General features: G+C 40.1%; 2 protein-coding genes across 5 annotated transcripts; both read left to right on the forward strand.

Moving 5' to 3' along the window:
- Nucleotides 1-1,171: 1,171 nt before the first annotated feature.
- On the forward strand, nt 1,172-7,367 carry LOC310734752 (uncharacterized protein). The gene is made up of 3 exons (XM_083557170.1): nt 1,172-1,521; nt 5,079-5,278; nt 5,373-7,367. The coding sequence occupies exons 1-3, from the start codon at nt 1,487-1,489 to the stop codon at nt 6,182-6,184; spliced, it is 1,047 nt and encodes a 348-aa protein (XP_083413296.1). The 5' UTR covers nt 1,172-1,486; the 3' UTR covers nt 6,185-7,367.
- A 4,850-nt stretch (nt 7,368-12,217) lies between these two features.
- Nucleotides 12,218-24,374, forward strand: mylpfb (myosin light chain, phosphorylatable, fast skeletal muscle b). Of its 4 annotated transcripts, XM_083557200.1 has the most exons (7): nt 12,237-12,372; nt 12,717-12,845; nt 21,822-21,917; nt 23,487-23,667; nt 23,923-24,001; nt 24,087-24,135; nt 24,232-24,374. In XM_083557200.1, the coding sequence occupies exons 2-7, from the start codon at nt 12,768-12,770 to the stop codon at nt 24,331-24,333; spliced, it is 585 nt and encodes a 194-aa protein (XP_083413326.1). In that variant the 5' UTR covers nt 12,237-12,372; nt 12,717-12,767; the 3' UTR covers nt 24,334-24,374. The 4 variants fall into 4 exon arrangements, with proteins under 4 accessions (XP_083413325.1, XP_083413324.1, XP_083413326.1 ...); XM_083557201.1 differs by lacking the exons at nt 12,237-12,372; nt 12,717-12,845 and adding an exon at nt 21,313-21,464; XM_083557199.1 differs by lacking the exons at nt 21,822-21,917; nt 23,487-23,667; nt 23,923-24,001; nt 24,087-24,135; nt 24,232-24,374 and adding exons at nt 13,789-14,107; nt 17,443-18,318 and having other exon boundaries at nt 12,218-12,372; nt 12,720-12,845.
- Nucleotides 24,375-27,532: the final 3,158 nt, after the last annotated feature.

Raw genomic sequence — 27,532 nt, forward strand, 5'->3', positions numbered from 1 at the left:
GATGCACAGTCTGACTAAAACGGCCCGATTGCTCCCATGGGTGAGGGGTGTAAGTGTGTGTGTGTGGACACTCACAATGCTGGTGGCTTTGCAAATGCAGCATGTGGCGTAAATGGGCATTTTTTTACGCATTTATAGACCAGCCCAGGACATAAAATGATCAGGATCGGAATAAATAAATATTATAACTGAATACTGAATACTTACTATAACTGAGGTTATAGTAAGAGAGAGTGAAAAAAAAAAAAAAAAAAAAAGGGAAACCCACTGGATTTTGTCGCCACCATCTTGAATTCCAGGTTCTTCCAGGTTCATCCGTTACCTGAACATATACATAGCCTGTGGAAATTCCTAGTCTTTTATCCTAGTATTTTCTTGCGTTTCTACGTGAGTTCGGTCATTCAAAGGTATGAAGATTTCCTTTGACCAAACAAATATGTAAATGTCCAGATGTTCCACTTTATTTTTATTGATAAATCCAGCTGTACACAATCTGAACATCCAGACAGTTCATTTCTCCAAGCTGAAATCCTTCGCCGTGCCTCGCCAAAGGTGTGCACTAGTGGGAGATTTATTTTTTTCTTGGAATCCACTTCATTCCAGAGCAGTTCAATAGGATTCAGGTGTTGTGACTGGGCAGGCTGTTTGCTTACAGGAAGTTTTTCAGGAGCCAAAAATGTCATATTTGGACTCCACAGAACTTCCTTCCTTCATTCACTGTCCAATTCTTGTGTGTGTTTTTACCTAAACAGTTGGAACATACGTCTCTCTCAAAAACTATAAAAGTGTTTTCAAACGTTTCACAGGTGCTGCACAAAGGGAAGACTCGAAATCATATTCGAATACCGGGTATTAATAAAGTAATAGAAATAACGATTTTGGATGAAGGTCTTTTGTGTCCTATTCATTTACTTATCATACATTAATTTTTAATTATTAATGAATTTATCAAGGTTTTTATTTTATTACATTAGTGGAATTACCAGGAAATCCTCTTGCCGTGTAAGTAAATGATTTTATTATTTACTTTAATTGAAATACATAAAAATATAATCAATCACTGTAATCATGTTTTCCCCCCTTCTGGAACACTTTGATAAAAAAAAAAAAAAAATAATAATAATAATAATAATAATAATAACTTGGGACTATTATTTTGAAACCTCCAACGATACCGGAAGTAAAGTCCAGCTCGGTAGCATCTGTGCCTGGGAGGCCAGTGTGACTGATACCAGCGACAGAAACAGGAATAAATACTTATGAGTTATTAATTGTTTATAACTTATAAGGAATATATACGAGTCGTATATCTATATATTTATGACGTTCTTAAGTAAACGTAAAAAAAAAACACGGCACTTATAGTCGTTATTGTCGCAAAGTGTCGTCACTCATCATCAGTCATTAGTTGCTTCCGTGTTTGTTACTGTAACGGTATCTTCGGGGTTTTTTTTTTGGAGGGGGGGGGAAGATCAAAGCGGTTGCCATGGCAACGGCGGTGTCGGCTAACAGCCTGTCACGGTAATGTTGTAATTCGTTTGTTTTGTTTGTTTTGTTTGTTTGGTTTCTTCATACCATGTGAATGATTACATTTTACTTCCTGGTTCATTAATTAATTAATTAATTCATTCATTCATTTTATCTTATTTTATTTATTTTATTTTTTTTATTTATAAATAATGCTATTTACTAGCATTCTCCTGCATATAAACCCAATTATCAGGGATGGACTGTTGCTGATAGCTAAAAAAGTCGCCTGATGACATCATGGACATCATGAGAGACGTGGTCAGTGATTGGTCATTTCGAGTGGCTGGTGAATAGTGATTGGTGATTTAGCTATAGAAAATTGTAGGGGTGGTAAAAATCAAATTTGAGTTTCCTCCAAAATGGTGGTCTGCGAGTTCGTTTATCTCAGATTTCAGCACAGTTTCACCGTTTTTTAAATGTATTTATTATTATTATTATTATTTATTTTGAAAACATAAAAAGAAACTAAAGTTAGCGCAGTGTCACTGTGGCTACGCTGGAAATACGATTTGTAGTTGGACGTAAAAGTCGCGGCTACTTTCGGTTTTAGCGTTTCTTAGCTTTTAAAAGAAGAAAATCCTGACAATTCCACATATCGAGGGAGTGAAGGATAAAGGATGAATGAAGGATGGAAGGAAAGGAGACATTTGTTATAGTATGCTGTAATAAGTAGATCATATTTTTAGAAAATTAAATATTAAATGTCAAACACACACAATTTTTTTGTTATTAAATCAATTGAATTTGTGCCAATTTATTCAATTACAAAATTGTATGAATATAATAAAAAATTATATTGATTTATTTTGTAATTTATTCTATTTTATTTATATATATATATATATACGTTACCGTTACCGTATGCTGCGTTACCCGTAACTTTTTTAAATGAATGAATTTGGGCTGAAGTGTAGACTACAGTCTAACTTGCTTACAGCAGCGTCGCATTGTAGGATTGGTGGATGAACCACTGTAAACACGGAGAAGACGCGCTGTGGGCGTGTCTTCGTTTATTCAGGTCTGTGCGGCAGTCATGGCGAGTCGAGGCGAGAGCAAGACGAGTTTCTCAAAGTGGAAATATGCTCATTATTTCACTTTAGTTGAGTATAAAGACAAAAACTGTCAAATGTAAGCTGTGTCTTCCTGGTTCGCATGTTGTATCTACTGCGATAAACAGCAACCCCAATCTGCAGAAGCTCCTTCAGAAACTCCACGCCTCGACGAAGCTAGAAGCTAACCCGGTGTTCTGTTCTACATTGTGGATAGTTTTCATACTTCAGCTGTGAAAGGAACATTTTTTTAAGAGCTCAACACAACAGCAGAAGCCACTTTAGTTTTTGATTGTGAATATATTATTCAGCTTGTTTTGTTATTTATTTCAGAAATCCTTGTGATATATTCAGTTTGTGCTGCTCTGACTTTAATAAAATAGTGTTTAAAAATGACTTTGTGTTTAAGTCAGTTTTGTGTTTGTAGATCATAACGCAAAAAAGGGCATTAATGGGAACATTAAAGAACGTTCTTTAAAAAAGTAACAAAAAAGTTACTTTTAACAGTAACGCATTACTTTTTGGTGTAAGTAATCAACAAAGTAACGGAGTTACTTTTTGAATGAAGTAACGTGTAACTGTAACTAGTTACTATTTTTTAGTAACGAGCACAACACTGGTGGCGATAGTGATTGGTTGTTTGGGGCGGAGTGAATAGTGGTTTGGAGCGATGGTGAATAGTGATTGGTTGTTTGGAGCGATGGTGAATAATGACTGGTTGTTTGGAGCGATGGTAAATAGTGGTTTGGAGCGATGGTAAATAGTAATTGTTTGTAGCGATAGTGATTGGTAATTTGAAGCTATAGTGAATAATGATGGGTTGTTTGAAGTGATGGTGAATAATGATTGGTTGTTTGGAGCGATGGTGAATAGTGATTGGTTGTTTGGATTGATGGTAAATAATGATTGGTTGGTTGGAGCGATGGTGAATAGTGATTGGTTGTTTGGATTGATGGTGAATAATGATTGGTTGGTTGGAGTGATGATGAATAGTGATTGGTTGTTTGGATTGATGGTGAATAATGATTGGTTGTTTGGAGCGATGGTGAATAGTGATTGGTTGATTGAAGAGATGATGAATAGTGATTGGTTGTTTGGAGCGATAGTGATTGGTTGTTTGAAGCGATTGTGATTGGTTATTTGGACCGATGGTTTAGAGCAACGGTGATCAGAGATTGACCTTTTGGACCTATAGGGACCAGTAATTCATGGTTTGAAGTGATAGTGGACTGGGATTGGTTTTTTGAAGCTACACTGAATAGTGATTTGGAGAGATTGTGATCATTGATTAACAATTAGGCACAATGCTAAATAGCGATTAGTCATTTGGAGTAGCCTTAACTACAGCTGATTGGCTAATTACCTTAGTGAATAAGCACACGGAAAAAAAATACGGAACACGCTCATTGTCATTCTTGATCTTGTCTTTTGCAACTTAGCAGACATGACTGAAAAAAGCTACACGAATCCGTTAGTAATGATCACGACAGGTTTAAACACTGCTTGCTTTATGCATTTACAGTTCCAGCTCTTCCGGTTTCACTGTTCAGATGCCGAATACAGACTACTGCCACCTGCTGGTATGAGAGAGTTATGTTTCCTCAAGTAAGCGCAGAACGTACACGCACAAAAAAATGGCAAAAAGCCGGCCTCTAATTTTGAGCGATGCTGAATAGGGATTAGTCATTTGGAGTGAAGGTGATGGGTAGATTTGTTGCTCAGACCACACTGTTATTAGAAATTGGGAACAATACGTTTGAATCGAGCCTGGGGGCATGGGGGAGACCTGGGATATAAGACTGCCTTTTTTTTTGAGGTAGATGAAAAGAAGGTGTTGGACTCCCGAAAAATAATTAGACTGCTGGCCATAACTGTGGGTTTTTTTAAGAGAAAGCTCAGGTCACTGAGGCGTCATCTCAAGACTGGACAAACGCAAGTCGCAGCACGGCTTGTTTCTTCCTTCCTAGGTTCTCCTACTATTCTTCGTCTGCATTCTAATGAAAAAGCATTAGAATGTATTGATTGATCTATGCTTCTAGGCACTTTTGTAAGTTGATCTGGATAAGGGCATCTGCCAAATAGCATAAAGGTAAATGTAGACATGTGTTTTTGTGAGGTGGGAGGATACCAGAAATTTCTGAGGAAACCCACGTTTTTAAATGGATACTGTATAAAATGAACCTAACACTTAATGAAAAAGAGTGCTGAAATTAGTAGTTACTTCAACAAACAGCGTGTTGCATTAGTGATTTGACTCCAGAGACCACTCACGTACTGTATTATCACAGCGGACCTTCTCTGCTGCTCCAGCAACCCGGAAAAATAATATAATAGTTTCAGAAATCAACTATCGTTGGCAATTAATCGGCAAAACCGATGAATCGGTCAACCTCCAGACCTCAGGATAAAACCGGGGACTCTTTGTGGTGGCATTGTTCCCCCATTCATCATGGAACTATTCAGGAGCCGACTAATCTTTTTTTTTTCATCTCATTAAAGGAGTGGTAACGTGTCAAAATTGGAGCGACTGAATTGCCGTGTGGTAAAGCTGCTGACGGCAGCGGTGCAGGAGGTGCTGGAGGCCGTGAGGGAGACGGTGTCCGAGTATCAGGAGAAGGCGGCTCGGACGCAAAGGGAGAACGAGAGGCTGCGCCTAAAATTACAGGAAACCCTAAAGAAACTGGAGAAAGAGCGAGAAGGTAAGTGTCATGCTTTTTGAACCTTCTCACTCAATGTGATTTTGGATAAAAATGTCAAATTTCTTTGTTTTTTTTTACCCCTTTAACTTTGCAGCGTCGAGACTCGCGTCCATCTCATTGTCCATCAACCGGCCCCCCGTCGAGCCTCAGCAGACACCCGAAACTGGACACGTCTCTTGTTTAAAAAAGGATTCAGTTGTTAAAGTAGATGCAGAACCAGAGGCGGTGTGTGACCTTCAAGTTGCATTTACACTGCCTGACCCAAGTACGCCCAGAACCGAGCAGGTCAACAGCTCAGATTCAGACCACGCCATTAACGGAACGGAAAGTGGTACTTTCCCTGATCCCTCGTCACAAATGGACATTAAAACTGAACCTGTTGTGTCTGAATGTTTTCAACAGCAGCAGCAGTTGCAGATCGCTCAAGTGGTGGTTACCATGGGGGAGGACCTGAAAGACCAGGCAACCAGGCAGGACAACAAGAGCTCGAGTGTCAGTGTCCAGTCAAACATCGGTGCACTCGAAAGGTGCGTAGGGAACTCTTGGAGCGCAGTGTCTAGCTTGCAAGGACTTGAAAGACCGCTGCCCATTCCACGAGACGAAGAGCACCACGTGTGTCAAGTCTGCGGGAAGACCTTCAGCCGCGTCGGGAATCTTCGGATCCATCAGAGATGTCACACAGGGGAGAAACCGTATCGCTGTATGGTGTGCGGCCGCTGCTTTAGCCAAACAGGAGACCTCAAGAAGCACAAAAGGGTCCACACTGGAGAGAAGCCCTACGCCTGCGTCCAGTGCGGGAAGAGCTTCAGCAGGGGCGAGAACCTCAAGCGGCATCAGAAAATCCACATAGGAGACCGACTGCGTAGCCAGAACTTGTGGAGAGATACTCATGGATTAGCCATTTGAGGGCGTGATGTACAATATGTTGGAAGAATGTAGAGAACTATAGGAAATGGTCTGAAGTTCTAGTTCTCAGGTGCTGGTCAAGTAATTATAAAAAAAAAGATAATCTGGTATTGTAACAAAGCTGCATCGTTACAACACTCCATGGTTAATCATATTTCTCATGAGATGCCTCAACGATTGGGGGGAACAGACCACAAACCAGAAAAATACAGGGTCTGAAACTAGGGCCTAGGAGTTGGCAACCTTCGGGCGTCGGCAGTTGTTTTGCCATTAGTTACGCGGTGGTATCACAAAGTTTCATGACTCGCTCTGTTTACAAGAAAGTACTTTCTTTATCTACGTTTACACACAATCACCTTTAAAATAGTGCCCCTGCACAGCAATACAGCGCTCCCAGCGTTCTTCTGAAATGCGTCCTGGAATTCTTCTTTTTAAAGCGTGTCAAGCACCTTCTGCGATTTGCGCTGGATTTCCCTAATGGTGTCAAAACGGCGAGCTGGATCTCCATCTTCGGGAAGAGGGCGAAGTCCGCAGGAGCCAAATCTGGCGAGTAGGGAGGGTGCGAAAGCGAGATCATGTTGTGAGGTGAGCTCGTGGTGAGATTAGCACAGCTCCTGATGTACACAGGATGTCTTTTGCCAAACTGACTTATGAAGGTCAGTGCTCCCTGTGACTGTGCGTGCTGCCATCTGTTGGTGTGTTACGAAACTAGTCTCTCAACTTTTTGATACCACCTTGTATAACGGAGCGGTGGAGTGGTACGCATCGAGTGTTCACTGTAAAAGCCTTTTATAAGAATGGTGAACGGGTGAGTGCTGCACAAAGGGAATTTCGGTGTCCATTACAACTAATGGCAGTTCGTTGTAAACGAGCTAAAAGATTGCAGACGCCCCCGGGTCGCCAACTCCTCGGAATTTCCCATTTCCCTGCGCCACCTTTTAGAAACCTGAAATTAATAAAGTATTGAGTTTTACTGTGTAACAAAGTCCCATTTTTTCTTCTGAAATGATGCGATTATTAATAAGTACAATGCTAAACATTCAGATCCCTGTTTTAGCCACAGATGGACAACATGGTCAGATGCTTCCTTAGTGATCTCACGCCGGAAACATTTCTGTCATTATTTTTCGTTTACCTATTTTGCGTGAATAAGAAGAAATTAAAATGATTGTATGAATGCGCATCTCATGGTGACGCTAATGTTTTTTCCATAATGAACAAGGCTTAATGAACAAAAGTTGGTGTGCACCTGACCATAACAGCCATTTTTTGGAATTCCTTCAACTGTTACCATGAAGTTAGAAGCACACTGTTGAACAGAATGTTATTGTATAATGTAGCATTCAAACGTTCCTTTACAGGAACTAAGAGGCCTGAACAACATTCTAGCACGACTGGGTCCCAGTGCACATTTATGGAGACATGGTGTGTGAAAGTCCTAATGGAAGAACAAACACCCTTATCCAGAGTGACGGAGCAGTTGCGGGTTAAGGGCCTTGACCCTCAAGAGCAGAAGTTCAATGCTTTAACCACTAACCTTCCCTTTACTCCTTACCTCAGTCGGAAGACCAACTGAAACCCAGAACTCATTCAACGTCAATACCTGTTGTCAGTGAGGTTCTTGTATACGAAAGTAAAAAAAAAATAAGCTACGGTCCTGAAATCTAGCAGTAGGTTCACCAAGCATATGCAGGTGTGATTGTTAAGGGTCTACAACCTTTTGTCCACATTAAGGCACATTGATCGAATTGATAATCTCAAACACGTCGTTCTCAAAGTGTGGTGTGTGGCCCACTAGTGGGGAATTATTTTTTGTTCTTCGTTAATGATTTTCTCTTTAAAAAAGTTAATACACTCAAAGCAACCCAAACAAACAATTAGGTCATTAATGCAAGTAAATTGAAACAACATTTAGGGTACCGGAAGGAAAAAGGTTTATGCGAGAATAACGGTTTGCTGTTAGCAAGTTGACTGCAGCAGACTAATCAGCACACTTTAACATAGACACAAAGCACGAGCTGAAATGGTGTTCATTTTGTTTTTAACTTGTTCGTTGTTTTTCTGTCCAATGCAATTGCTCTTTTTTTGTGCGCAGATTGCAAAGTGACAGAAAGGCAAATTGATAACACAACTACACTTTTGTTTTCTCTATGAACTTGATGCTATGTGATATTTCAATATATTTTTTAAAGCTAGAATTATTTTATTACCATTTTTTGGGCTAATGGAGGACAGGTGGGACTTGTAAATCCACCCCTTTCCCCCCTCTAAAGAGTCGAAATGGCAAAAGTAGTTTAAGAACCACTGCTCTGGGATTGGACTTATGTCACAATTTAAGCAATTTGATGGTTGGTGTTAGATGAAGATGAACAGAATTTGAATTAAGTTTATTAGAGGGACAGCGCATGTAGGGCGTTTTGGAGACAAGGTGAGGGAGGCGAGGTGAGATGGTTTGGACATGTGCAGAGGAGGGACATGGGGGATATCGTGCAAAAGTGCAGATAAATATCTAGCATATTTACAGCAAGTGGTATATACAGTGAATAAATATAAAGGCTATTTCAGTGCAGAGATGTGTGGACATTCAGAAGTACAGTGAATAAATATAGAGGCATACAGTAATTAAGAAAAATGTGCAGAAATGAAAGGTTACAAGATCACAAGATTTTGGCATTAAGTAGTAGCAAGCTGAATAAACAGTCTACTACAAAAAAAAAAAATATATACACATACATTATATACACAAATGAATGTGAAATGTTGGGCAGAATGTACAGTAATGATAAAGATACATACAGATATAAAAAGTGCAGATGTACTGAGGAGTGAAAAAGATATACTATGTAATATGTACATGTATAGTACAGCGGTTATATACAGTCTTTTGTTTGTGTTGTTTTGTAGTGATTTAGCGGTGTAGTGTTAAGTTCACTAATGTGATGGTGGATGGAAAAAAGCTGTCCCTGAACCTGCTGGTTCTGGTGCGTAAGTTCCTGTATCTCCTTCGTGATGGAAGGAGGTTAAACAGTTTATGACTGGGATGTGAGGAGTCCTTGATAATGTTGTGAGCTCTGCGCAGACATCTGCTGTAGTGAAGGTGTTCAATGGCAGGTAGTTGGGTGCCAGGGATGCGTTGGGCGGTTTTGACCACCCTTTGCAGTGCTTTACGTTCACACACAGTGGAGCCTCCGTACCATACAGTGATGGAGTTGGTCAGGATGCTCTCAATGATGCAGCGGTAGAAACTCGTTAAAATCCCCGGGGACAGATGAGATTTCTTGAGACTTCTCAAGAAGTACAGGCGTTGTGCTTTTTTTTACCAGAGCTGACGTGTTCTGCTGCCAGGACAGATCCTCAGAGATGTGAACTCCCAGGAACTTAAATCTGAAGACTCGCTCTACCTCAGTTCCATTGATGTTGACTGGTAGATGTCTCCCGCTGTTGGATTTCCGGAAGTCCACAATGAGCTCTTTGGTCTTTGTGGCGTTGAGAGTCAGGTTGTTGGTGGCACACCATGCTGCCAGATTACGGATCTCTTCCCTGTAGGCGGATTTGTCGTTGTTTTCGATCTGGCCGAACACGGTGGTGTCATCTGCATACTTGATGAAGATGTTGGAGTTATACAGAGGAGCACAATCATTGGTGAACAGGGAGTAGAGCAGTGGGCTCAAAACACAGCCCTGCAGTATGCCAGTGTTCAGAATGAGGGTTGAGGATACCTGGTTTCCCAACCTGACAGATTGAGGTCTGTTGGTGAGAAAGTCCAGAATCCATCTGCAAGTGGAGGTGCAGATACCCAGTTCACTGAGCTTAGTGATCAGTACAGTGGGGAGGACTGTATTGAATGCAGAGCTAAAGTCAATGAACAGCATTCTGATGTATGTGTTGCTCTTATCCAGGTGGGTGAGAGCAGAATGAAGAGATGTGGAAACTGCATCCTCAGTTGACCTGTTCGGGCGATAGGCAAACTGGTATGGGTCCAGTGTAGGTGGTAGGACCGCAGTGAGGTAATTCATGCAGGTAGTTGGTTTAAAAAAAGCAGATGTAGAGGACAGGGGGTATGGAGACGGATGATCCGCTGAGAGGGAAGCGCAGACCCTGAGATGCATTCTGCTAAGTGCACTAGGCCCTCTACAGGGCTTTACAGTCCCCGTTGGGAGCCTTTACCCAACAAACTGAGATGCACTGAGTCAGAATGCTTTCTGCCAAATGCCATAAATGTTGAACGTCTTCTTGTTATCTAACCCACCTTTGGACATCAGCCACGTCTGAGCTTTCCAAAGTCTGTATTTTATTTCCGTGATGAGTCCTCACAATAATAGTTAGAGATTAGATCAATTTGGACACGCCACTTCCTGAAACTGTTGGCAGAGGCGTTACATACAGTGAATAGACAAGGTTCACACACCAGCTGTTAAAACTGCAGGGTTTTGTGGTGTGTCATCTACAAAAGTTTGAAAGAAAAAGAAAGAACTCGCAGTAATCTGGTCGTGAGACCTCGGATAACGGGAGGTAATATGCGATTGCGCTCGCATTCAAACAGCCGATTTTGTAGGATTCTCTCGACATCATATCCAAATTCTCCCCTTGCAAACCCTAACCAGGATCTTTCTAAGGATGGGATTTGATCAATTGCCAAAATACTGAATGAATAAAAGGAGAGGAGAACATGGTGGAGGTGGAGAATACGGGGCGCCACATCGGACCTATTAATAGAGGTGGATGTTTGTTGCAAAAACAATACAAAAATAACTCCAAAGAACACTACACATATGGTGAAGCATGGTGGTGGCAGCTTCGCATTATGGATTTTATCGCCCCTTCAGAAACAGATCTGTAGTCAAGATCATGAGGGAATTATGTGTCAATGCTAAATCCGAATGAATTTTTGTACAAAAAAAAAAGCACAAATCCGACAAATGATTGGCTTCAGAAATGCAAGAACAACATTTTGGAATGGTTTTGTCAAATCCTATAAAACAAACAAACTGCTAAATGTTTTGAAAAGGGCCTTGTGCAGCGCTTTTACTTTTGTCTGGCATGTATTGAGATGCTTCTCTCTCTTTTTTTTTTTTGTTTTTCACACCTCAAAGAGTTCTTCATGTTCTATTTTAGGTGAAGCACTTGCCCTATGTGTTCTGCACTGCTGATTAGCTGCCTTGAAAATGATGTAAATTCAATGCAGTACAACTGAAATGTATTTGTATTGCGAATTTCACCAATAGACGTCTCAAAGCAGCTTTCGTGCCTATAATTTGATCCCTAATGAGGGCAAGAGTAGCTATGGCAGCCTAACTAAAAGGAAGAGCCAGAAGGTAACAACGACATGAGCAGGTGAGTGTAACTATAGATCCTCTCGATTGCCTTGTGGTTATTTGCAAAAGGTGGGTTATGATATTATAAAAAAGCCATTGCAATTCAGCCATGATTATCACGGTGGCATGCCGACGCCACGGCTATAGAAACCATCAATATTATAGAGAACAGTTCTCCTTTCACTGTAGCCACAGCTGCATACATCAGCATTGATATTAACCTCATTAAATTATTTTCTGTGTATTATATTATTATTTTCTCACGACTGTCCAGCTTTTCTTGGAAAATCCGCCTTGTAAATGTCCTTCCAAGCATATCTGCAACTAAATCGATTACAGCCGAATGAATTTCAGATACAGCTAGCAAATCCACACGGATATATTTGAGCTTGTCCGACGTTATACTGGACGCCTGCTAGTGGAAACCGCAATCTGATTGGTTAAAGTCACAGCTGATTTTGAAGTTCTTACCTTTGACCCTGGCGAACATGTGAATCCGATTGGACAGAATCTCCAACCTTCTGTCTGATATGACATTGCCTTTGATTCGTACCAAAGCGTGTTTACTTAAACACCTATATATATATATATATATATATATATATATATATATATATATATATATATATATATATATATATATATATATATAAAGTATAAGTTTACCCTAAATATACTGGATATAGCCACTTAAATATATCGAAGCTCCGTGATATGAATATCGTGATATTTGGCGATTCTGCGGAACGATACATTGATGCGGTCGTTGTAGGCACGCGCGCGCGGGGGTTGGCCGGACAGTACGGAGCGCGGGAGCGCGCGAGCGCGAGTTTAAGGAAGTGAGAGTTTCGACGCCGAAGCCTGAGCTGCTCAGTAAGTCACGTTCACGCGGGCTGCTTTTTGTTTATTTATTTATTTGTTTGTATTTATTTAATTTTTTTTCGAAAACGTCACGTAAAAAAAAAATTAAAAATCGGAAAGTGCGAGAAACGCCGCGAGCGCTTGCAGGAATGACTTGTTAATGCTTTGTGTTTTGTTGGTGCTCGCGCCCGCGCATATATATTTGCATATACCTACGCATGCGTCGTGCTCGTGCATGTGTGTGTTTTAGAAATCTGTCATGCGTCAAGGCACTTGTGTGATTCTTCATGTTTGTTTGTTTGTTTGTTTGTTTGTTTGTTTGTTTGTTTGTTTGTTGTGGCTCTCTCGGGCTGGAGCAGACCAAAACAAGGCCAGATGTTCTGATGTGACCTTGATGCGACCCCGTGATGAAGCTCCATGGCAAAATCCTGCACCACTACCTGTCCAGTGGTGAACCTGATAAAGAGGGATACCTGTACAAAAAGGTAGGAAGATTCTACACACTATTATTATATTTGCCAAAAGTTTGTGGACACCTGACCATGAGATTGGTATGGGATTTGCTCTCATAATAACCTCCACTCTCCTGGGAAGACGTTCCACTAGATTTTGGAGAGATATGTGCCTGTTCAGTTACGAGGGTGTGAGTAAAGCCGGGTGAGGTGAGGAGGTCTGGGGTGTGGTCAGTGATTTGGTTCATTCATGTTCAATAGGATTGACTTCAGGGCTCCACATCGGGAAATCTTCTGTCAATCCCATGTACAACATATCTTCACGGAGCTAGTCAAAACGCAGCTTTACAGGGGTAAACTTATCCTCTGCAGCAGAGGTAGCTTTGGAGGTCCTCATGGTAGAGCCTGATTCATCATAGCGTCCAAAAACTCTCCAAAGCTTTAAATGAATCCTCAATTACAGTCTCCAAATCCATCAAGCTCTATGGTGAATCAGGCTCACATGAGGCCCTCTTAAGCTACCTCTGCTGCAGAAGACAAGTGTATTAGAATAAACAGCCTCAGAAACAACCGTTTTACATAAATGCTTTCACACTGACTGTTCAGAGGAGACCGCGTGAGTCGAGTTGAGGCAAAGAAACCATTACTTTGGAAGATCAACCAGAAGAAGAGACTTGTTTGAGCCAACACAAGGCGTGGCCATTATTCGAAAGTATTCAGGGTCGTTTTAACACATTTTTTGTTTACTACACGATGCCATTTTTCGTTTTCATTTCGGGCGCACGTTCATATCTTTTCACATTAGATGCACCAATATTGTGTTGTAGATCTACGATTAATCAGGACGCTGATAATCTGAAGCGCCTCTGTGAACGTTCTGTGGAAACTCTATTCATGTGGTGGATTGTTTGCTGTTTTGTAACTCGTTTCCTTTAAAAAAAAGAAATACCTAATAAATATGAAAATTTTGCTGAAGGGGGAAGTGAACACGTCCTACCAGAAGCGTTGGTTCTCACTGAAGGGAAATCTGCTGTTCTATCGGGAGCGCCGGAGCGAGCGAGATGTTCTGGGGGTGATCGTGCTGGAGCGCTGCACCGTGCAGCTGTGCGACTCAGACGAGCACTTCGCCTTCTCCTTGTCCTTCTACGGAGCCGCCGAGGACACGGAAGGCCTGCGCACGTACAAGTTCTCAGCAGAGGACCAGGCGAGTCAGGAGAGCTGGGTCAAGGCCCTCCACTCGGCCCACCACAGCTACCTCGACCTCCTTGTGCAAGACCTACGCCAGCAATACGTCGGTGAGGCATCTGTGTGTCCTGTTCTTCCTGCATGGGTTAGTTAGATTGGATTGTTTACTTAACATAATCCTGGATCTTATTCAAGGCCAAAAAACATTGTCTGTTCACGCTAACACGTTTTAGTTTTTGGCATTCCGTCCACTTTTTGAAAACGCTCTGCAAATTCGAAAATGGCATTTTTTTATTTTTTTTTATTGTGGACTGCATGTGAAAACGAAAGCGTTGGTAAAAAACTAAAGCGCATTTATTTTTTATTAATTTATTTTTTTGCATTGGCGCAACGTTTCAAAAAGCTAGAAATGTAAATAAACGGCAGGTTTCGTTCGAGACATATTTTTTTTTTCGAAACGGTTAAAAACGATAGTCTCAATAACAAACTACACGAAATGAATCCTGATGTCGGGGGGGGGGGCATATTTCTCATTTTAACAATCGCTGGAATGAAATTAGCTACACATGATGCCGGATGGGACACTCAACATGAACATGCTATTATTTTAGAAAAAAAGAATGTTAAACATCTTATTTCAAATTTTCTATCTAACTGTATAACAAAACCAAACTTTCGCCATGAACATAACCATAGAAGAAAGAAAGAAAACGAAAGCGTGGACGACAAACGGTTTTAGCTGTTTTTCACATTTCTAGGATTAGTGTACAAGTGGCCTCAATCACTTTTCCAATACTTGAATGAATGACATTTGATATCTTGGGCGGAGTCTATTGATATTGCGTTTCACAGCCCAATTTAAATTTTTTTGTAATGTTATAGTAAGTTTATAGTTTTGTAAAGTATAGAAATAAAATTGAATAATTAATGCAATACACTTTATTTTTTATTGATAAAATTGAGTAATCGATTAAATAACTTCCGATTTAAATTGGGTAAACGAAATAAATGGAAAAGTTGAAGTAAATAGTTGCCTTTTTTTTTTATAGAGCCCATTTGGGGAATAACAGTAGTTTGTATAAATTTGTGTGGGTTTTTTTATATATATATATATATATATATATATATATATATATATATATATATATATATATATATATATATACACAGTGAGGAAAATAAGTATTTGAACACTGTTATTTTGCAAGTTATCCCACTTAGAAATCATGGAGGGGTCTGAAATTGTCATCGTAGGTGCATGTCCACTGTGAGAGACATAATCTAAAAAAAAAAATCCAGAAATCACAATGTATTATTTTTAAACTATTTATTTGTATGATACAGCTGCAAATAAGTATTTGAACACCTGTCTATCAGCTAGAATTCTGACCCTCAAAGACCTGTTAGTCTGCCTTTAAAATGTCCACCTCCACTACATTTATTATCCTAAATTAGATGCACCTGTTTGAGGTCGTTAGCTGCATAAAGACACCTGTCCACCCCATACAATCAGTAAGAATCCAACTACTAACATGGCCAAGACCAAAGAGCTGTCCAAAGACACTAGAGACAAAATTGTACACCTCCACAAGGCTGGAAAGGGCTACAGGGAAATTGCCAAGCAGCTTGGTGAAAAAAGGTCCACTGTTGGAGCAATCATTAGAAAATGGAAGAAGCTAAACATGACTGTCCATCTCCCTCGGACTGGGGCTCCATGCAAGATCTCACCTCATGGGGTCTCAATGATCCTAAGGAAGGTAAGAAATCAGCCCAGGACTACACGGGAGGAGCTGGTCAATAACCTGAAAAGAGCTGGGACCACCGTTTCCAAGTTTACTGTTGGTAATACACTAAGACGTCATGGTTTGAAATCATGCATGGCACGGAAGGTCCCCCTGCTTAAACCAGCACATGTCCAGGCACGTCTTAAGTTTGCCAATGACCATTTGGATGATCCAAAGGAGTCATGGGAGAAAGTCATGTGGTCAGATGAGACCAAAATAGAACTTTTGGGTCATAATTCCACTAAACGTGTTTGGAGGAAGAAGAATGATGAGTACCATCCCAAGAACACCATCTCTACTGTGAAGCATGGGGGTGGTAGCATCATGCTTTGGGGGTGTTTTTCTGCACATGGGACAGGGCGACTGCACTGTATTAAGGAGAGGATGACCGGGGCCATGTATTGCGAGATTTTGGGGAACAACCTCCTTCCCTCAGTTAGAGCATTGAAGATGGGTCGAGGCTGGGTCTTCCAACATGACAATGACCCGAAGCACACAGCCAGGATAACCAAGGAGTGGCTCTGTAAGAAGCATATCAAGGTTCTGGTGTGGCCTAGCCAGTCTCCAGACCTAAACCCAATAGAGAATCTTTGGAGGGAGCTTAAACTCCGTGTTTCTCAGCGACAGGCCAGAAACCTGACTGATCTAGAGAAGATCTGTGTGGAGGAGTGGGCCAAAATCCCTCCTGCAGTGTGTGCAAACCTGGTGAAAAACTACAGAAAATGTTTGACCTCTGTAATTGCAAACAAAGGCTTCTGTACCAAATATTAACATTGACTTTCTCAGGTGTTCAAATACTTATTTGCAGCTGTATCATACAAATAAATAGTTAAAAAATCATACATTGTAATTTCTAGATTCTTTTTTTTTAGATTGTGTCTCTCACAGTGGACATGCACCTACGATGACAATTTCAGACCCCTCCATGATTTCTAAGTGGGAGAACTTGCCAAATAGCAGGGTGTTCAAATACTTATTTTCCTCACTGTGTATATATATATATTTAATTTTTATATTTAAAGTTCTCGTTATGCGGAATTTCACCTGTGGAATTTAATTTAAGGGCAAACGGTGGGACCGAATGTTCAGAAAGCACAAACCAGTCGTACGGTCAGAGGTCCGCAAACCTTTGTCCATGTAGTGTATGTATTTGAAATGCTTTTATGGGTCGGTCAAAAGTAAAGCCTTGTGCAAAAAAAAAAGCGAGGCAAGGTAGGTTTTTGTTGTCGAACGCGCATTAGCGTCGGGGTGTCTCTACGAGTTCGCAGCCCTTGTGTGAGGTACAGTTTTGGCCATGGTGGGAGTAACATCGCCTTGGTGGATGTTGGAGGGTAAAGCAGAAATAGATTGGCTTTTTCTTTACCTCAATCAGCATATTAGAATTTTTCTTTTAGAGAAGTTGTGTAAAGACCTCACACTTCATCATCATGCCCTTCTGACTCATATTTTTAACCAGAAACGTCGGATTTACCACACACAGGCTGAGAAACTATGATTGTAGAACGAGTTGCGAAATTCTTTAGCGAGTCACAGCGTGATACAAAAGAGATGAGCAGCACAGAACTAGGAAGTGGTAAACTAACCGTCTGACTAAACGTCACATTGCATTCATCCCTGTCGCAGTGTTTTTCCATCATCTTGTTCACTCGATCTTTTCCCAGAGGCTGCGAGAAACGCCGGAGTCGACCCGGTCGAAGGGATTTTCGTAAAGGAAAGAATGCGTCATTCGCAGAAACCCAAATGCCCAGGGGCGAACTCCGTCTTTTACACGCCGAATGAAAACCAGGCGCTCCAAGCCCCGTCCGTGGGCTGCAAGCAAGCCGCCAAACGCTCCCCGAAACTTTGGCCCAAGCGCCACCACCCCGGGCCGGTGCCATGTGTCACGGAGTGCCAGGAGCCTCTGCAGGACTTCCACCAATTGCACGAGCTTTTCGGACAGGAAGTCAGGCAGCTGGTGGCCGAGTGGCAGAAGAAGAGAACGGAAAAGTCTGCACAGGCTGAAGGAAATCTTATCGACTTAGGGTAAAAATAAATAAGAGACACATGATTTGTCTGTTGCACTCGTTTCACCTTCCAAATGTCTAAATGGTAACGAATGTGTAGAACGTCAGGGTTTGGCGGTGTGACGCACAACCAAAATTGTAAAAAGTTGTTTTGCCACACGGTACTCTATTGTTACCATAAAACGTAGTCGAATGTTAAAACATTCTTTTACGCCATTTATTTTTGTAATATTTTATGAGATATTTGACTTTTTTGTTTATTTGCACAAATTTTATTTGAACTATTTAATTTTTTTTTACAATATTTACAACCTCTTATTACAACAAATTAATTTTTATTTTTTTATTCTATTTCCTGATAATTGTTTTTCTTTTTTTCACAGTTTTCATTATTCACAGTTAATTTTATATTTTATTATTTTTCTTAATGTATCTTGAAACACTGATTTGGAGATTTTGTTATTTTTAATTTAATGCTGTAATTTAATGTATTTTCTTTCTAGATTAGGTTTGATAAATAAATCCTTTGCAAAATTAGTGTTCATTTTCTTCATTTCACAAAACTGTTTCATAGATTGTTTGTGGTAACTGTTCCTTAGGTGATGCAGTAATTATTGGCACCCTTTGTTAGAAGAAAGGTTTAAAAGTGTGTTAAAAAAAAAAAAAAAAAAAAAATCCCCATAAAATCGAATATGTGAAATGAAGAACATTGATAATTGTTGCAGTGGCAACAATGTGTCAAGGGGTGGGAAAGTGAAAAGGCCACAATATTCAAAACATCACAAAGATATAGAGGGAAAAACATTAATAAAGCTAAAAAAAAAAAAAAGAAAGAAATTAATAACTGCAGAATGTTGCGTAGCCTCTACATACTGGATTTGCGTTTTACGTGCCAGCAAATGAAATCAGCTAAATTGCCTGCGGAGGCGCTCTAAGTACAGTGCAACATCGCGCAAGATCCCCCTGCGTAGGTCACGGATCATGGAAAGTAAATCCTTAATCTGTCATGGGGTTACAGCGTTATCATAATAGGATGTATATTAACTTATTGGGGGAAAACCAGTAGTGCTGTGTGAAATCAGACATTGAGCACCCCCATATAACCAGAATGGCTCCTCGTTTATAACACGTGAATGCACCGTGTTGCCCTAACGGGGGCAATGGAGTCTTCTTTCAGCATTATCGCTCCGCATCCACACTACAGCAATTGTCCAGTGGTTTGACAAACATGACAGGAAAAGTTCACAGTGTTGCCTCTGTCTTCAAATTCCCCACGTCTCAGTCTGCATGTGTGGGACATACTAGACAAAGTCAGATTCATAGAAGGCCCACCTCACTACTGTTAGTGTCTTGGCGCCAGACACCACAGCACACCTTCTGGAGTACAGGAGCCGTTTTTGGCAGGTACCTAAACAAAATTAGACAGGTATTTTTAATGTTTTGGCGGCTGACCACTTGGTCAACTTCTCCATGCACAACACGAAAAACGTCCTTTATATTTTCCGGTTTGTGTAACTTCCTCCTCAGGGTTTCATTAATGTGACTCTAAAAGTCTCTGCATCAAGTTTTGATTGTATAGGTATGGGTCAAAAGTATGGAAGGGTGGTTGCTCAATGGTTTGCTCTGCTGCCTAATAAATATATCCCACCCACAGGTGCCATGATGATGAGATTTTGGAGATACCGGCTGAAACAGGTGCAATTTTATCATGGCTCAACAAAAACATTTTCTAGATGTTCAAATGGAGCACAGATGGTGGGGTCAGAAAGGTTGACATGCTTGTAAATTTTTATTTTATGTTCATTGTGTCTTATTTTTTATTTTCTTAAGTATTTATTTATTTTTTAATATATTACTTTTAATTAAATTGTAATTTTATTTTTTAATATTTATTTTTTGCCTTACTGGAAAGCGCCTTGTGCTCCTGTTGGTGGTTGTAATGCGCTTTATAAATAAAGATTGATTGATTGATTGTAAAGGAGAGAACGTAAAAAGGAGGGCATGATGGTGTCAAGAAGCATCAAACAAAAAAAAAAAAACTGACCCTGAAAAGATACACATTGTTATTGTCTAGATGGTATTACCTGACACTCAGAGAACATTCTTTTCTTAATTAAGCCTGTAGGTCAGAATGCCACCATGTTTAATATGTGATGAACTGAGAAACAAAAAATATTCAATAATGTGAAAAGAAGGGTGCTTTGACTGAGGCAGGAAGTCGAGTTATTTCTGTCCCAGCAGCTGACACTTCAAGATTATCTCTCCAAACCTTATTTTACCACTTGAAGCTACATTATTGCCCCAATTGGGTCAGTTTTGACATCCAGATTTTCTTACTTGCCACCTCATCAGACCTCAGGACAACAATTTAAAAGAGCTTGTTCCCTTGAAAGACCATGAATGTACACTTATTAGATCTCGGGTAAATATAGAGATATTAGGTATTAGCACAGATACATGAATAAGCTTTAAGTGTAACCTCCCACTTGCATGACCCACAGGTTCCTTTTCCTGATGCACACCTTTGGTCTTCATGAGAGTCCCTGTTAACCTTTGAAGCAAAAAAAGAAGGTTGACTCTCCAATTCAATTCTGCAATTTAAATACCCAATCTGGTCCTCAACCACTAGCTACTCTCCAAAGTCAAAATCATGGGGACCCCTGACCATCCATACATGGTTCTTCCCCAAACTGTTGGGAAAAACACAAATTGTATAGAATGTCCTTTTATGCTTTAACATTACAAGTTCCCTTGTATGAAGATACGTGCACAAAGCGAGCTCCATGAAGGCATGGTTTGGTAAGGTTGGAGTGGAAAAACTCTGGTGTTTTGCAAAAGAATTCCGACCTCCTCAAACTTTTAGGAAGAATTGGCAAACACTTTTCAAGTGGCATGGCCGGGTTTATTTATAGTCGGTCCATTCATAAACAGAGTATTGATGTGTGAGGATTTCCGATCGACCAGCTAATCCACGATGTTATTCCAAGGGGGCTAGTGTTCTATATGAATATGAATGGTAGTTACTTGGTGCAAGGAAGGTGAGAACAGCATTCCATTTTTAACTGCGAACACTTATGGAAGGCAAAATGTTTCAAGAAACTGTTTGAAAATACCTCAGTATGCTTTGTAATGGAGTATTATAGACTCTTGATTGTTCTTTGATGGCAGGTGGAAAATAAAGATAAGATATGCAAGTTCTTGAGACGCTATGAACTTAACTATTTTTGCATCAGAACTTTCAATCTTTCTTTGTTTTGTATTGGGTCTGTATGGGGTTTTTTCTCTGGAGTTGTGTCTCGGGTGTGTACAGAGTAAGCTTTCCACAAGCAAACTCGTGTGTCAACGAGTGTCAAGCCGATCGCAAAACCACCCATCTCTCCTTATAAGTCCATAGGCTGTACCAAACAGTGAACAGAACTCGCAGGGTTGAATTTAAGACGTCTCCGGCCTATTTTAGCCGAGAACCGAAAGGTGACACTTGAAGCCACGCTCCTTCTAATACTTTCCCTTTGCTCTCTCGTTCGCTGCCAAACCTGATCATGAGGCTATAGTTAGCTCTCCTGGGCTAGTATATAAGGCTTCTTGGTGTCAAAATGTACATGTCGGTTACACAGATTTGGTGTAGGCTCTTGGCTCTTCTCCTGACCAACCCCGAAACCTCCAAATAACCTCGAGTGATGGTGAGTGTTCCAGCTGCATTCTTCAAGAAATACAAATTTTACAAACGTGAATAGTATGAAGGCAGAACTTAAAGGGACGGTTTAAGAGAATAAAGACAATCAAATCCTCGATCTTCCACTTTCCTGATTAGGCTTCCTTGAAATTAGGCTTTCTAAGATATCTAAAATATTTCTGCCTTCCAAGATACTAGCAAACCTTATTCAAAAAACTTTTTAAAGATATTTTGGAACAAAACATTTGTCTTTTTTTAAATTTCCATCTATGGATATGTCTATTATTGTGGACTTTTTTAGCCCACTTGACCAAAAAGTTAAGCTGTCAAGCATGTTTTTTTTAATGTTTGCATTTATCTCCAGGCACCCAAAAAGGCCAAGAGAAGGCAGCAGGGAGAGGGTGGCAGCTCCAATGTGTTCTCCATGTTTGAGCAGAGCCAGATCCAGGAGTACAAGGAGGTAAGACTTGCAGCTCAGTCGACCTCCACACCACGCAAAAGACAACAGGTTGATCCACATTTGTAGATTTCGCATTCGAAGTTATTCCGGAATAAGCAATCTAATGCAAATTTAAGCTCACAACCGGAACCAGAAATGGAAAATAAATGCAAATGTAACACGGTAGCTGCTTCACTGGACAGTAAAATGCAATACACAATACGGTAAAAAAGTTCTGTTGATTACCTTCTGCTTTTCTGAGGGAATGGTGATAGCCGACAGTGCCAGAAGGTCGTCGTGGAAAAATGAATTATGATTGGGAGATGCGGAATTTGTATACCAAAAATCTTAACATTTTACAGTTATACAATCACATACAAACACAATTTGCCAACAGCTGGCTATAGACATCCACTGTAAGCGAGTTTTGTTCTTGAATTCTGTGGTAAATGTTTAAATGCCAATTTTAAAGTATTCATTTCAACTACCAACAGGAGTAAAATATCTCACTGACTAGAGAAATCATACTGAAAACTACAGGCAGGGGGTTAAAACTAAATTCTGCTGGCTCAGCAAAACAAAATGTGTCCACTTTAGGTGTTTAAAAACCGTCCTGGAATGCCAGCGTCAAAAATAAAACCACCTTTAGGTAGTTTACCGCGAACCTCCTCCTTCGGCTCTTCTGTTTTTAAGCCTGGAATGTGCTAAATCCTGAAACAGCTGATGCTAGCTATCCCTGCCCACTGGAATGTGTTGCTCAACAGATGGTATATACCGCTAGCAATATATCTCCAACGTGTGAGAGTTTTATTTTGAAGCAACGTAACTAGCAAGTGATTCCTGAACGTGATACCTTTTTACGAAGAACTCAATTGGAATTTGTTTTCATTAATGTTTTGGTAACTGATATTGGAACGATAGCATGAGAATGAGGAAGGGATCGGTGAGGGATCGGTGAGGCGTGGTGGTGGATGTCGCGACGCTCGAGAAAGTGCAATCGACCCCGTAAATGTCGCCAAGCTCATGCCATGAATTCCAAGGCCATTTTAAACACCTTCGAAAGGCAATCGGCCAGCAGCTGTGTCAAAGTTGACGTGTCAGATTTCACAAACGTCTCTGGCACCAAATCAGGAAACACACGTCTTATTCATGTGGACGGTCGGACATATCGTGGAGGTGTTTTCTGAGTTTATGATTTTACATTTCTTACAGATAAACAAACATTATTAGTGGTTCATAAACAAACCAATTAAGTCATTTTTTTTTCATTCAGATTCATGCTGTAATGTTTTATTTCTTTTGGAAGGCGGGTACAATTAGCTAGATTTGCTAAGACTGACACACGAATGCTAATTATATTCTATATCATAAATATTCTCAACAAAGAGCTTAAAATATGGGCAAAACTTCAGATGAACTTGATACTACTGAGAAGGGTTTAAAAACATGGCTATACATTTTATCCATGCTGTCAAAATCCTGACATACATGCTAATAGAGTGACTTATTAGCTCTTATTGCTAACTAATCTTTATCACGTTTGACAATTGGTTTGTTTTGTTTCTTTGCTGAAATGAATTCTTATCACAGGCCTTCACCATCATCGACCAGAACAGGGATGGCATCATCAGCAAGGACGATCTTAGGGACGTCTTGGCCTCCATGGGTCAGCTGAATGTGAAGAATGAGGAGCTGGATGCCATGATCAAGGAGGCCAGTGGTCCAATCAACTTCACCGTCTTCCTCACCATGTTCGGCGAAAAGCTGAAGGGTGGGTTTCTAAATAGCATTAGCCAAATTAGCCAAGTCATTTGAAATTTGAGTCACTTGGGGGAAATTGTACAACGACGCAACCAATGGCTTTTCTTTCATTTTATTTCTAAATCTACATGCTAGACATGACTCTTTACTAACCATAACATTAGCTAGCTACCCAAAACTTCGCTAACATCAGCTATCGATATTGATTAGTTCACTCGTTATTGTTTGCTAGCCTCAAAACTATTTTTTACTTGCAATCTTTAAGGTGCTGATCCCGAGGACGTCATCGTTAGCGCTTTCAAGGTCCTCGACCCCGCCGCTACCGGCACCATCAAGAAGGAATTGTATGTGCATTTCATTTCATAACTCTTTTTAAAAAATATATATTTAGCATAAACGCTTAACCTGAACTCTTTTTCATCTCACTAGCCTTGAGGAACTTCTGAGCACCCAGTGTGACAGGTTTAGCGCAGAGGAGGTGGGTTTTCAGTAACTAGCATAGCATTCTTTTTTTTTTCGTTTGTTTGTTTGTTATTGATATTTAGCTAAGAGGTTTGATACTTTTTTGCTTCAGATGAAAAACCTGTGGGCCGCCTTCCCTCCAGATGTGGCTGGCAATGTTGACTACAAGAACATCTGCTACGTCATCACACACGGAGAGGAGAAGGAGGAGTAAACTTATTTCCATCCTTCTATTGATCTACCTCTTACCCCAACCCTCACACACACAAACACAACCTCTCATGCGGTTCCTTCACTGGTTCCTTCGACTATATAGCACACTCGGGTTCTCTCTTCCAAACAAACGTTCCTCTCGCTCGCACGGCTGATGACGAGACTTTATCTCCATTGCTGAGATCCTGATCGGGAAGGTCAGAACGGCTTTTGGAGGTGGTGGGATCATTTTCAATAAACCATAATACCATCAACACTGCTGTTGTAAATATGCTGAAGTTTTCTTGTTTTACCGTTTTACAGTAAAATACAAATCGAGCCACCTTCATTCATGTCCTTTCTTTATTTCTCTGGAAGGGAGAAGGAGAATAGAGTGAGGGGCTACAATCTTCTCCTTTCCTACATTGCACAGGTTTCTCTTTTCCTTGATATTAATTTGCTTTCTAAAATCACCTCATAATAGCTACTTTTTCGTTGCCTGAAAACGCCATCGCAGTGTGGACGGAAGGCAAAAAACTGTGAAAAAAAATACGCATTTTTAACAAAAACATATTAGTGTGGACATGGACTAACTTACCTAGGACTGTCTCAGAAAAACGTAAACACTGAGCTGTACTTAGATGTACACGTTTTAAATCACCCAGTCTCTTATCATTTCTCGTTTATTTTTGGAGAACCCAATTATTTTTTGGAGGACTTCAACACCATGCAATTCCGTCTTTGCTCTGTAAGCGTTATTTTAGAGCAGTGGTTCTCAAATTTTTCAGCAGGGACCCCCTTGTGGAGGGCGAATCCTTTTGTGACCCCCCAAAAGTAAACTCATGATGCACCTGATGTTTTGGTAATTTTATAGGTATAGGATATTTAGTATTGGAGGTTTTTTAATAATTTTATAATTTTTTAATATTTGTAACTTTTTTGTTTATTAATTTTTATAGTTTACATAGGCAATCCTAACATACAGGTAAAATACATTTTTTTAATAATTTTCTAAACTAGATTCTAGAATTTCTATACTGCCGACTAGCAGTATACTACTAGCGACATCTGGTGGCCTCTCAGGTGGCCGCGGTCCCCAGTTTGAGAACTAATGATTTTAGAGAACAGTCATCTGGAGTGTTATCTATCTAAGGGAGGATTTTTTTATTGAAAATAAAGTAGAACATCTGAGCATTTATATTTTTGTTTGGTCAAAGTAAAACTTCATACCATTTAAAGGCACAATACGAACATGTGTGTGGCTCTCAGAAACCATAAACGGTTAGGTGTTTCCAAACTTTTCACAGGTGCTGTATGCAAGGATAATCATTAATATGTTCGTAACATACAGTAAACTGTTCGGAAATATAGAAATTCCTTCCAAATAAAGCGATACATAATTTTATAACTTTGTATCCCTAAGACCGAATCATGTTTTCTTAATTTGCTTTTTTTAAAAAGGTGTTTCCCTGACAGGCACAACATGTATTAGCTTGATATTTGGTAAATGCTTTTCCGAGTTCACGTGGCAGACTGATTTCATTGTCCACTGTTCAGAAGAGACTACGGGAGTCAGGCCTTCATGGCCAAATTGTGACAAATAAACTATTACTTTGGAAGATCAACAAGCGGAAGAGACTTGTTTGGGCCAACAAAAAAACCCAACAAGGTTTGCACATTAGATCAGTGAAAAACTGATCTGAACAGTTTATAACAGTTGTTCAATTCAATTCATTTTTATTTGTATAGCGCTTTTACGTAACAATGAACATTGTTTTAAAGCAGCTTTACACAGATAATGTGGTGATAAAAAATGAATATGTTCTTTATAAATGTAAGTTTGTCCCTGATGAACAAGCCGGTGGCGACTGTGGTGAAGGAAAAACTCCCCGAGATGGCCTAAGGAAGAAACCTTAAGAGGAACCAGACTCAAGAGGAAACCCATCCTCATCTGGGTTGCACCGAGATATACGATGTTCTGGGGTACAGTGATGATGATCAGAAGCGAAAAGTAGTTCTGAGTCAGTGTAGCAGACTTTTGACATTAACTACAGTCCAATTCATTCTCAAAGCTCCCGTTCTTACTCCGGAATTTCATGGAACCACCCAAGGCGTTGATCAGAAACCGTCCCAAGCTGCACAGAGTCGCCGCCTATCGAAGAGAACACTATCCAGAGGCAGGCCTAGTTTTTTTTTTGGTCTTTGACATCTGGTCTGCACTTGGTGGAACCATCATTTGTTTTCCAGCAGGACAATAACCCCGAACACACCTGTAGGTTCTGTAAGAGCTATTTGTCCAAGCAGGAGAGTGATGGGGTGCTGCATCAGATGACCTGGCCTCCACAATCACCAGATCTAAATCCACCTGAGATGGTCTGGGATCAGAGTCTCATGATTTAAAAGACTGTGGTAAAAGTTGAAGTACTGACCACAGTTTTTCAAGTTACAGTAAATAAGTTTGGGCTTTGTTGTGTACTCAAGTATAAAAGTAGTTATTAGTACTACCTGTTTTAGTGTCATGCTGGTCAAATCTTTTTTATCTAATGAAATTATTCCAAGTTGAACATCCACCTTTTTGTTTTAATGTCTCTGTTCTTAGTCATGTTTACATCACTGACTCACTCTGTCTCATCCACGTTAACCATAGACTTCTTGTTGCCTTCTGCCTTGCTTGTTGTTAGCTTGGACGTTAGCCTGTGGTGTGCGAGAGCCAGGAAAAAGGTTGAGAAAGTCGTGTAATGACAAGAAATAGGTTGATAGGCTGAAAAACACAGCGAGAAGAAAAAATATTGATCACGCCACCAAATAGATTAAAACTAAAGCCTGGTTTGAAAATATAAGAAGAAGAAAGTACTGATATTTGTGTAAAAAAATTTTATGAGTGAAAGTCAAAAGTTGCCCGAAACACAAATAGTGAAGTAAAGTACTGATACCAGAAAAATCTACTAAAGTACAGTAATGAAGAATTTGTACCCCCTCTGTTTGGGATGGGTTGGACCAGAGAGAGAGTGAAGGAAGAGCAGCCAACAAGCACTCAACACCTATGGGAATCTCCTTTAAGATTGTTGGAAAATCATTCCAGATTACCTCTAAAGCCTGACTGAGAGAATGTCAGGAGTGTGCAAAGCTGTCATTAAAGCAAAAGGTGGTTATTTAACACATTCTTGTTGACTACATATCTCTATATTTGTTTTGTCATAATATTAATGTCTTTAGTATTA

Source organism: Silurus aristotelis, assembly GCF_946808225.1.
Source record: "Silurus aristotelis genome assembly, chromosome: 12".
NCBI lineage: Eukaryota > Metazoa > Chordata > Actinopteri > Siluriformes > Siluridae > Silurus > Silurus aristotelis.

Excerpts from the sequence above, each read along its gene's own strand:
- mylpfb (XM_083557199.1), top strand. The coding sequence starts at position 12,768 with ATGAAGCTCCATGGCAAAATCCTGCACCACTACCTGTCCAGTGGTGAA. Across the intron at positions 12,846-13,788 it reads AGGGATACCTGTACAAAAAG|GGGGAAGTGAACACGTCCTA; the intron begins GTAGGAAGATTC and ends ATTTTGCTGAAG. Across the intron at positions 14,108-17,442 it reads CCTACGCCAGCAATACGTCG|AGGCTGCGAGAAACGCCGGA; the intron begins GTGAGGCATCTG and ends ATCTTTTCCCAG.
- LOC310734752 (XM_083557170.1), top strand. The coding sequence starts at position 1,487 with ATGGCAACGGCGGTGTCGGCTAACAGCCTGTCACG. Across the intron at positions 1,522-5,078 it reads TCGGCTAACAGCCTGTCACG|GAGTGGTAACGTGTCAAAAT; the intron begins GTAATGTTGTAA and ends ATCTCATTAAAG. Across the intron at positions 5,279-5,372 it reads ACTGGAGAAAGAGCGAGAAG|CGTCGAGACTCGCGTCCATC; the intron begins GTAAGTGTCATG and ends TTAACTTTGCAG.